General features: G+C 34.2%; 1 protein-coding gene across 2 annotated transcripts in view; it reads right to left on the reverse strand.

Annotated features, from left to right (window-relative positions):
- Positions 1 to 12,575, reverse strand: part of UHRF2 (ubiquitin like with PHD and ring finger domains 2) — an 84,279-nt gene that overhangs the window by 40,614 nt on the left and 31,090 nt on the right. For both annotated transcript variants that reach the window (XM_030467559.1, XM_030467560.1), the window contains exon 4: positions 6,044 to 6,262. In XM_030467559.1, the coding sequence (XP_030323419.1) occupies positions 6,044 to 6,262 (219 nt within the window). The remainder of the gene's footprint in view (positions 1 to 6,043; positions 6,263 to 12,575) is intronic.

Here is a 12,575-nt window from a genome sequence, read left to right on the forward strand (position 1 = left end):
GTTTTACCATTTCACTAGCAAGACTGAGAAAATCAGATTTAACTGGGTCACTTAGCTTAAGAAATAATGGTATCTCTATTGAGGCAGACTTTGCAACTCAAATTTTAAAGTATCAGTACAAAAGAACAGTATATTCACAGTTCAAAAAGACTCAACATTAATTACAGGCAGCTAGCCTACTTTCTCTGCGTTTTGGGAAAACAAACCAAAACAATTAAATATCACTTTCTCCATACAGCCAGCTAAGAAACAGCAATGTGCAGGGCAATGGCACAAAGGAGAAATAAATTAATTTTTCCACTCTCTGTAAGAATCAGGAAGAGGGAAGCATCAAGAGATAAAATATTTCTTCCTTGTAAGATTGCTTACAGGTAAGCAATCTTAAAACTGTAATTCTTCCGCCTTCCTCTGCATAATGGAACCTCCTAGAGATTCATCCTCTGTAAAGCAAGAAAAGTATGTGTACAGGAAAACAAAGCTCATGGAGAAACAGCTACAATCTTTGCATAACCTGGCTGTCATAATTATTCAGGGAATGCTTGTAAAATGGAAATTTCTGTCCAAGGAAAAAGAAGGGAAAGAAGGAAGACGAAACATGAAAAAGTTAACCTGTAATAACAAGCCCTTCAAAATGTACTCTTTCAGCTCTTTCTCAGCTTTCTGGTTTTGATTCCACAGGTGCTAAAGCAAATTACTGTATCTTATTTATGACCTTGGTGGAGAGGACAAACACAACAGCATGGTTAAGGAACTCACTCTGTTCATGAACTAGTCTCAGTAAGATATTCTTCTGTCTGACTGAAACAACACCTTATGGACACCAACTCCAGTCCCAGTAGCTGACAGTGTGCTCCAATACCTTCTGGGCAGTTTGTCCTGCATCCCAGGCTCCTTTTTTTTTTTTTTTTTTTTTTTGTAAAACAGGGCATTGTATGCTACTCAAAAGCCTATTTGATAATATTGCATCCTCATGACCATTATATCCTTTAGTTAATGAGTTTTCCTTAAGAATAAAATAACAACTGAGGCAAGATCAAAAACCTAATCTGGAATTTAAAAGATAAACAGTTTGACTTCCAGTAAACTTCACTGATGTTCAAACAGGTTATTCTTTCCACACACCACTCTCTCCCTCCTTCCATACCTAAGTTCTTTTCCCCAGTAGGATAATAAAGTGGGATGCAAAATATTCTTCTTGATTTTATGAGTCATTCCTGTTAAAAATTGCATGATTATTACCTAATGATATGTATCACAGAAAGTGCCATCTCTCTAGCTGCAGAGGCTAAGACAAGCAGTTCACAGAAGTGCTTAAGAAGTTCTGGACATCCCCTCTACAGAATCACCATGAAAAATCCCAGCAGGCTTCTTAGACTATCAGAATCTATCTTGATGTGAAACAGTTGTGTTGATTCAAAAGGATGTCTCTTCTTCAAAGGAGGTAACCAGCTTCACTTAAGTCATAAGGAGAAGAGGAAAGAGGGAGAACCTCTTTTTTATTTTTTCCTGATCAGCTACGTAGAAATCCACAGAAGCACAAGAACCCTTGAAATAATCCAGAACATGCAAGGCTTGTTTCACTGTTAGTTTACTACTCTGTAATGAGTTTAAATCTTGTACCTTTGCAAAGCTATAAAAACAAATATTATGACAGAACCACAGAATAGTTTGGATTGGAAGTCACCTTTAAAGATCATCTAGCCCGCATACCCTACAGTGAGCAGGGATATCTTCAATTACATCAGGTTGCTCAGAGCCCTGTTCAGCCTGACTTTGAATGTTTCCAGGGATGGAGCACCTACCACCTTTACGGGCAACCTGTTCCAGCATTGCACCACCCCCACTGTAAAGAAATTCTTCATTAATGTATGACTTCCATTATGCACAACTTCAAATACGAGAAGTTAAATGTAAATAAATGGAAATATAAATAGATGGGAAAACCTGCTCAAAAAAAAAAAAAAAAAAAAAAAAAAAAAAAAAAAAAAGTAAAATAAGAAGCTAGAAGTAAAATTTGTACAGCTATCATCATAATCATGTAAACATGTAAAACCATCATACTGGCTTCTGAGAATAAAAACAGTTCAGACATGAACAGAAGTTTTAAAGTTGATAAAGAGGAACGTATCCTAAAAAAAAACCCACAAAAAACCACCAATCAAAAAACCAAAATCAAAACCAAAATTGTATTCAAATGAGGAAGATAAGCCCCAGATCTGGAAGGCGACATAAAAAAACATAATAAGGATGTTTAAAAATAGATTTATCTGAAAACAAAGCAATTCTTCCTTTCCTGGGAGAAGGAAATTTCACACTAAACCTGCAGAACTCTAAGATGAAATATATAACTGAGAATTCAGGACCCTTTCTATTACCTTCCATTACTGCTTTGTGGGTAAAACCTCACAGTCACTACATATTCACTTAGTCAAAGAGGAATAACATCTGCAGAGTGATCAGATTTTTCTGATATTCTTCTGTAACTCCAGAGGCATAAACAAAATACAGCCCTTGTCACTGACAAGAGTCCTTTCTAAACTCAAACTTCCAAAGGCTGACTGAAGAAACGTAAGAGATGCTTTTGTCTCCATTTACCTTGAAATCTAGAAGGGAGAAGACACAAAGCACCATTTGAACTACTTTGATTTAATTTAATGTAGTGGCTTTAATCATGTCAGCCAGCTCCAACATTAAAATAAATTGCTACATTTAAACATCATTACAAATAAACATTTTGCCTCACAACTACTCACCAGTAATAGGCATTTAATAAATGTGCTATTAAGTGCAAAGAAAACAAGTCATTGTACAAATAACTGCTTTTACCATGAAGCAAAAGATACTCTGAGAAAAGGAAAATAGAGGATGTTCAAAACCAGAGGTATACCCTACAAATTTAGTTGAAAATCATTTCAGAGATAAACTAGACCATTCTGAACAAAAAGTAAACACACACAATCATGAAAGACCTATGGTCCTAGGCCCCAAAACACTGTTTTTCGGTAGTATTTTTATCTGCGACACAGTAAGTCTGGATAGGGTTTGGGTGTCCTGCAACTATTAATGTCAGTAGCAATGTAAGTACAGTACAAACGAGAATTATTAACATGCGGTTAATTCTTCTGTAGTGTTTTTTTCTCCCCTATTCACTCTCACTCTGTTCTTCGATAATATTCTCTAATCCATATTGGTTTCCCAAAAGTTGAACTAATGATGTACAGGACACTTCCTTTAGGTTATGGCTGAAACGTGAGCACAAGTAACACCTAACAAACACACTTCAACAGATACAGTAAAAACACCCTCATCACATGTACTGCAAGCTCCAAAGAATACTACAAACAGCATGTTCTTGTTTCCTGCCATTGTGCCAACAGCTTCACAAAGTCTTTGTCAAAACCAATCAAGATCAATAACTCAAACACTCAACTATTGAGTACAAAACTCTTTTATACAAAGCCTCTTTGAAATAGTACCGGAAAGGAAAAAAAGCCCAAATCATTAATACATTTGAAGCAACCCTAAGAACTCCACCTCCCTTTACTGCCTGCTTAGTGGTACACACATAATTAGTTACTAACATGTAACCAATCACTAACATACAATCATAAAGTGTTCCAAACAAATTTCACCTTTATTTAAAACAATTAACTAATGCAAACATTATCATAAGGACTCATGATAACACAACAATAATAAATTACGGAATAGTCAAGTATTAGTTATATTATTATAGACTAAAACAATAACATGATTGTATTAAAATTCTAAATTAATTTATATTAATGTACTCTATATTGTTATGTATTTATCTCCTTATTAATATATTATTATAAATATATTAATATCCTTTTTGATATATTTAATAACCACTGACAGACTGAGAGATTGGTTTTATTTTGCAAGCCAACATGCCTGAAATGTAAAGTGATACTTGTTGCAGCATGTACCTTAAACAAGTTTATGAATACTAGCAGATTTACTCTTAATTCTAATTGAGAGGAATGACAGGTATGTCAGTTTATATAGAACTATTCCTTCATAAATACCAGAAATGGCAGGGCTCTGGTAACCTTACTTTATGCGTACCAGTTGACTATTGCATTACACACTGTAAATTATGCCTGAATTCTTGGCCAGGAAGAAAATCCACTGAAATAAGATTCCATCTGAAAAATGGACTTAAATTAAACATCTTGACACATGTGGCAACTATACCTTTTTTGACCCATCTCCTTCCAGAGGACAGTCAATATTTTGGGGAACTCCATGGTACTTGCTGTAGTACCCACAGTATTTGAAATTACTATCTTCAAATTTTAAATGTAACTATCATCTTATTTAGATTTAAAAAATACTATCCTTTGTTAGAGTTCCAGCAAGCATAAGCAGAAACATTTAGTTGCCACCATACGCTTGCTTTTGCCAATAAAAGTATTGTGACATATGTATTTTAATAAATGGGAAAAATTTTTATATAATCCATGTAGACAATAGTTTGAGTAAGATTAGCAATTGTTATTTGAATTTCATGTAAACTAATGCCAGACAGCTCTGGTTATAACAAAGGTTATAAGGTCCATCTCTTATTTACCAAATGGCATAAGAATATTAAGTGCATTATAGTGAAAATCTTCCTATCTCCAGACTGGCCTGTTTCTTAGCCTCTTCTCCCTTCCAAGTTAGTAATTCAAACTACCCACTCAATTTCTGTTTGCTTAAGTTTTGAGGGTAGGTTTGTGGGGTTCTTTTGCTTTGTCTACAACACAAGTCCACATGCCTGCTCTACTTAGTACAAGACAAATGTAATGCATCAAGATTGTGTAATAAAACTCTTCTATACTAAAATTAAAAATCATTCACAGATTTTTGCTTACTTGCATTATTTACCAAGTCAATGTCTTTCCTATTTCCCAGTATTAGATATAATTGGATTTTTTCACACAAAATACTGACTTTCATAAGCCAATTGACCTTATGATAAGTCTTCTAAATAACTTCTCCAGTTAAATATGTCCTACACCCTAAGTCTTCCTACAGAATATTCTCCTTTCTCATAAAGAAAACTACACTAATATATAAATAGTCCAACTCATTTAATGCAGTATACTCCCAGAAAAATAATAGTACTTACTGAGTAAATGCCAACATTAAATCAATAGTTCTTCAAGTATAAAGAAATTTTACTTTAGTTGCAGTTTAATTTTAAAATCGGTTTCACTCCTAACATGTAAGCACCCACACAACCCCCTGGTGGCAGAGTGGATCCATTTGCTTTTCCTCCATTTGTGTCAGAAAAGGATAATGTTAAAAGAATAAGGAAAGTAAATGAGAAGGGTTACAGTGAATTACTCAAGAAGACTGCCAATACAGATTGGTATCTGTTCATACCTAAGTCAGAAACCATAGAGTTTATTTACAGTGATATGATATGGATTTTTGTAGAAAACACTCTTCTTGAAGAACTATATACAAATTCTTAAATGAAACAGGATAACAGTTTCATGTTTCAGTCACATGAAAACTCTTAATTCTAACAGCCCACAACTCCACATTTTTACTTATCAGAAGCTATAATGCCCACATAAATAGTTTTTTCTTTAGAAATTCTATTAGCCAGTTCAGACACCTCTTCAAAATGTCTGAGATGACTAAAAATTGGGATCTAAGGGTTCCCAATTACCTCAAAAATTACTGAAGACAGATTTTTCAGCTTTTAGAAGAACTAAATGCATATATAAAATATATATATTAAAAAGTATATATAAATATATAACATAGATATAAAGAAATACAAATCCACACTGATAACTGAAATCACAGATAGTATGTTAAACTTTATGTATGCCTCCAGCAGTTCTCAGGAGATGAAAAAAATCTGACTCATAGCAGTAAAAAACATGCACTGTAATTTCATGACTCATGGAGCTGTGAAATCAAAGTATGAAATTAACTCTAATCTAGTGATGACTAGATGCAAAAAGCACCAAACCTACTTTATATGATATGTAGAGATCTTATGAGTTGGTCAAATAAATCTTACCCCAGCAGAATTTTAGCGTGAACCTCTTTGTTAGTCCTTGAGATTTCTCTCAAAGAGGTAATTTCTGCATCAAACCAAAATCCTCTTTCTTCTGGAGTCTCAACATTGTAGTTTACCATCACCACATCACCCACTTTCAGTTCACTCCACTTCAGAATGGTTCTTGCTCGGGGTCGTAGATTACTAGTGTCCATTTCTATTATGCCATTTTCTGGGTACCTTGAAAAGTAAAACCAACAACACTAATAATTAGAACCCCTGTAACAGTAAGAAGCAGACAACATTTTTTCAAAAGTATTAATTTTTATATGTGTTTTTGGTGCATTTATAAGAAGCATAGTATAAATAATTCTCTTTTGAACATCAATTCAGATATTTGACCATTTGAAAGTTAAGCAGATATTTGACCAATCTCAAAAGCAGTTTCCATCACTTTTCTCCCTCAAGAAAAAAAAATCAAATAATTAAAGAAATCAATAATCACTGGACAAAGTTTAGACTGGAATGTAAACACAACGACCCAGTTTGCACCCAATAAATACTCATGACAATGAAAAAGTAATGAAGATCAAAACTAGGTTTTCCAACTAAGCACATTTCAAATTTAGCATTGCTTTCATGCGTTTGTTACATTTCCATTTACTTCAAAGACAACACATGGAGATCTGTAATGTTAACTTCTCAGTATAACACCACAGTTTTAAAAATTCTCTGTACAGAGTAATTATTCAATTACAGTAGAGACTCTATCGTTTGTGTATGTGCTGCAAAAACAGCACAACATGGACAGGATGAAAACATTGCTTGTAGAAAAATCTGGACTGTCAGAAAAAAGGAAAAAGTAAGATGCTAGACTAAATAAACAGTGAAGGCCCTTTCTGATACAGTGTGTAAGCAAATAATCTTCCATCATTTAACTTGTATTAGATGAGGTCACAGAGAAAATCAAAATGCATCTACTGTCTATAAACAAGTGCTATTAAAGGTATTCATTCTTCCTTCTTAACAAACATTTCTAAGGAAGATATAACTTGAATTACATTTCCATCATGCAACTGTGGGTACTTTAGCAAGAGTACTCGTGCTTTATAGTCTATATACCTTTATCAAAAAGCACTGTTAAACTGCAATGGCAAAATCATACTCCTACCAATGGAATGACAGCTCTGTCACTTTCCAGCATGACTCCCTGTAGTGAACACAGTCATTTCAACATTCATTTCCTCATTTCTTTACTACATACAACAATATATAAACTACTGTCATTAACAGCGTCAGTCTCCAACAGTCTACAGACTGGAATCAGGATGTCTACGAAAGCCCACTTATCTATCTGGAAACACTTTCATCAGGTTCCTTTTTTAACAGAAAAGGCAAAAGAGAGGAGCTAAACTTGTCACCCTTTGTCCTCTACCATGGCAGGTACCAACAGTGTGCCTTAAGTCTGTGGGAAGATTATTTTGTTGTTTTTTGTCTTAAACATGCACCAAAACAGTTTAAAGGTGTCCGTATGTTTAGATGAAGCAATGGACAAGTAAATAAAATAATATCCTTAACTACTTACAAAAGTTAAATCCAAAGAGTGTTTTTCCCCAACATTTTCAGATCCCAGTTATAAAAATCTGAATGACAGTAATTATGTCATACAAAGACAGGTGCCTGGGATCAAGCTGTTATACAAATTACATACTCCTATGATGTAACTCTCCACGGTTCCTTTTTTTTTTTTACTTGGCTTCATTTAGAATTTGAGTGTGTACTGAAAAGCTAACACTTGTGTTTTTACTTTGTGCCATGCAGCTTTTCCTCAAAAGAATTATTATACAACTATGCTAAAGTAATTGTAAATGTTTATCCTCAAAATATCCTCAAAAACTGTAAGACAGATTCACCTATGTATATAACAAGACAAAGCAAAAACCAACTACAGAAATAATGTCTATTTTATGAGTGCCTGAATGACATCGCATTAAAGTATAACAGGCTACTGAAATCTAAAGACAGATACGTTTGAGCTATTAGCCAGTTCCAATCATTTTACAATAAACTCTCCCTAAAGTCTGGAGAAGAAAGGAAGTAGCACAGAGCAAATGAAGACTCAGTTTACTTGAACTCCAAAACAAAAATAGAGTTTAAGCATCAAGAAACTAAACATAAATAAAAAAGAGAGATTATTTACCTACAGAGTGAAAGTATCAAGTGAGTAGTACAGATGAGATCAGTGGACTGTAAAAATAACTAATACACATTAAAAATGTCCCAGTGTCATGTTAAGGGAAAAAAAAACCCATATAAAGTAAAAATGTGTGACTTAGAATATTTTTGATTCACAGAAACTTAACCTTAACCTGAAATGTCTACCCTATTCTGAAACCAAAATCACTTCAGGTTCTGTTTTTCTCAGAAGACCTTTGGGCAAATATATCTTGTAGTTAACAATGAAGAAATATTTTGTTCCCAAATTCAGATTTGTGACATCCTTTCTGTCCTTATACAAGTCAGAACAAAATCTTTCCTACTGTACTGCTCAGGAACTTAAAGGCTGTCCTTGCAATCAATGACTCCAGCTCTGTTCTTGCAACTGTCTGACTGAAGAACCTAAACAACAAAGACTACTTTTAAGTATGACCAGAATAAGATCACTTACCAAAAGACACCCTCAAAAGTACTCTTTTACAGATGGACAGAAAGCAAGTGCTTTTCAAAGAAAGAAAAGGAAGGCAGGGTCTTAATGAAGTGTATTTCTCCTCTGACTGGCTAGTCAGAAGCCTAAGCTCAGGAACTTTGGAAGAAACAAGGTGGCTTTCAAACAGGTGAGATCTCTTATGTCAGAATTCACCTATCTTTGGCATCAGGTTCCAGACACTGACTGTTTTGCTGATGTGGGTTCACACATATAAATATGATTTTATAGCCATTAACGAATGCCAGGAAGTATGTAACCATCCACACTTGTACATAATGACATCCCAGGATGAAAAACAGAAATAACATTTGTCACAAACTTTTGATTTTGGCTAAAAATTTCACAGTCACGCTACCATGATAAGCACAGGGCTATTCTCATTATACAAGCAGCAATACTAGCAGTACTTCCACAGTAAACTTGTGCCCTCAAATATATCTAATGCCACAGTTCACCTGAGTAAGCATGAAAAAAACCCCACGCTCATATTAGAAAACACTACTACTACTTCCATGCTCACTTTCCCAAAATTTAACATGTTACTTGTAAAAATCCCACATAAACTTAAAGCACAAGTAATACAAAAATAAAGTATCACAAAATGGCAATAAATGGACTTAGATAGATAAACCAAAACATAAATAGATTAAATATTATCTTCTAAGAAGCCTCAAGAAAGAATGAAACAAACCTTCTGACAGGCTATAATAAAGGACTACTGTTAGACAATGTTCACTGAAAGTGCTTCCTCTATATTACTTTTAAAATCCTAAAATGACCCTTAAAACACAACAGAAACATTTTCACAGAAGTAGAGTTGAAATGAATATATGACACAATTCATTCAATTTAAACTTAAAGCTTTAAACTTAAAGCTCAATTTAAACTAAAGACATTTTAGTTTTTCTATGTTTTTCATTATACCTGGCACCTAAGGTTGAAAAAAACAGACGTCATCACCGTAGGAATAATTGTAACAGTTTAATTAATACCATCCATAAGAACACCACTCTTGTTCATCATTTAGCTGCATTGTTCTGTCATTTAATATTCTTTGCAGTATTTCTAACTGTAAATACTGACAATAATAGAGCAAGGATTCCTTAAGACTTCTTACTTGTGTAGAGAGTTTCCATGCTATGAAGTAAAAATTCAACTGTTTCCTGACTATGGTAAATGGTTCATTGCTAAAATGCTCAAATACTAAAAAATATATTAGCTTTATGAGTGAATATACATTCTTATTTTGCTCTACACTTTGCGTAATTTACTAAAACCTTGTAACATATCCTTTAACACTTTTCCTAGCTATTACCAGAAAAACTGGAAGTGCACAGAAAAAAATTCTTCAGAACAGAAGTTAAGACTTCTCTCCACACTAATAAGGCAAGGAATGGCAGTGCAAACATGCAATTTCCTAAATTCTTGCTTTCCAACATGAATTGAATGAAAAGTATAACTTATTTCCTCAGGCAAAAAACTTCAAAAATAGTAATTCAAAATACAACTAGAAATGAAGACACAGAAGGGCACAAACAAAAGAAAAAGAAGGCATGAATTCATGGAGGAGGGTAAGTCTGATTAAAAAGATAAACCTGAATAAAAAAATTCATCTGCACCATTATCAACTGCCAGCAATCTGCTATCTGAGGAAATAATGAGCACGATTTTGTCGTAGTGTTTTGAGAAAATGAATGACACTATACTGGACAACATATAAGCCACAATTAAAAGTGAAAAAAATATTTTAAAAAAATCACTAGGATAATAAAGCTGTGTGTTTGAACTTCCAAAAGAAGACCACTAGGTCTGATAATTTATCCCTACAAGAAAAAAGTAACATATTTCAACAGACAGACAGGAAGGAATAATTAATTTCAATAAATATAAAAATAAGTCACATGAAACATAAAAAAGATGTTGAAAACCTTACCTAAAAACTAATAATTACAGAATTAAGCAGCTTAGATACTGAGAAATGACATTAATAACCTGAAGAGAAATATCTTGCTTTCCTCATTATTTTAGTCCTGAGTATTAAGCAAATTAACTTCCAGGCTACACCACTGCATGCCATGTGGACAACACTGATACTCTGAAAGAAGACAAAACTGGAAACGACATATCATAACAGAAGTTCAGAGGCTGTAAGAAATACATGCAAGATTAAATTTTTAATACAAAACTCTTGGACAATGAGACTAAGTACCCTGAATGTGATGAAAAACAGGTTTACTTCATTAGCCAGCACACAGGATGTCACAAGTCATCCAATTACTGACTCATTTTTTGAAAAACTTTTCCTCGGATGCTCAACCCTGTGACTGTCCAAGGAGAACACTTACAGCTAATTAAAGACAAATAAGAAATAGCAAAACTTCAATCGGATTCTTGATGATCACATTTTTTTCAGCCAAGTAGCTGTTTCAAAGGAAAAAAAAAGGTTTAGCTGTTGGCATTTCTGTGGTTCTCTCCAATAGCTACTTGAACATAAATCCTCCCTCCATTCATTTCATGAGGCTTCTGAACACACACAAAATCCTGGATTGCCTCTTCAAATTATTTCCTTTTCAGTTTGTGGGAAGTGTCTACATCCTTAGAAATCAAACCCTTAAAGCTAATGACAGCTGACAAACCCCTAAGACTAACAAATGCAAACAATTTCAGATTATAAAATACAGATTATATAGTCAGAAAATCCACTACAAATGGGAGAAGGAATCAACTTCTTGAACTTGGGAGTAGTAGTGTGCAGGCTACTCCTCCAGAATAATTTGAAGTTTGAGCTAATATGGCTAGGCTGCTACACTGTAGTGTTATACTTCTAGTCAGCATGTATAGAATGAAGACTTCTATGTCACCTAGCAGGTCTCCTATTGTTTTATCATTGTCTAATAATCTGTAAGATAAAGTTTTGCATGAGTAAACAAACCAATCACCGCAGAGAATACAGCTCTCATTACTCCTCCTGTTCTGAAACTCTGGCCCATAGGAACCAAAGAGTTTGTAGGGCCAAATCTCTTAGCATTTCTAGCCATTAAATTACTATCCTTCGAAAGAAATCACTCCCCTGTCTCCTCACTTCAACTGCTGAAACTACTGCCAAGAGTTTGGCAGCATACACATGCCCAATATGCACTATCTCCTGTACTTAATATATGTAAAGAAAAAAGCCAAATACTTCTGCTAAACATGTTCACAAGGGATATTTGAGAAATACATTGTGTGCAAGGAGATCTGCTTTGCCATTTCTTCTGGGAAGACACAAGAGAACTGCTTGCATCACACACATTCAATAGTGACGCTCAAAGCAGATACCTTTCAAAGAAACAGTGACTCTGTCCCTTATTCTGCCCAGACTACAGCCACTTGGCAAGATGGACTGGATCAGAGACATAAAACAGTGATATTTATTCAGTGAAAACTGGATTTTAGATAAATTAAGAAGCAAGATCACTTCACTATATAGTCACACAATCACCAAATTCAAGGCAACTTAAATATCAGCTGTACAAAGTTAGGAAGTAAGGTTAAAAGATAGCAATGGCTATCTCATTTGACAATGGCCCATTAAGTCTTTCATTTGAAAATTAATTTATAAATCGTGTCACCTGGGTGAATTCTCAGATACATTCTACTAAATCCCATTCTACTACCTTTAATGAACATTTCTGCATTTAAAATATTCTGAAAAACATACCTGTTAGCCAAGTCTAACCATTCCATGAGAAAGGAATAACAAGTTTAAGACTCAGACTCTCTTGATGATCTCCTCAGCTAAGGAGACACTGTCAAAGAGGAAGTAACTTTTTTTTCTCGTGACCATCTAGTACTTTGAAGTTTTCT

Source organism: Calypte anna, chromosome Z, assembly GCF_003957555.1.
Source record: "Calypte anna isolate BGI_N300 chromosome Z, bCalAnn1_v1.p, whole genome shotgun sequence".
NCBI lineage: Eukaryota > Metazoa > Chordata > Aves > Apodiformes > Trochilidae > Calypte > Calypte anna.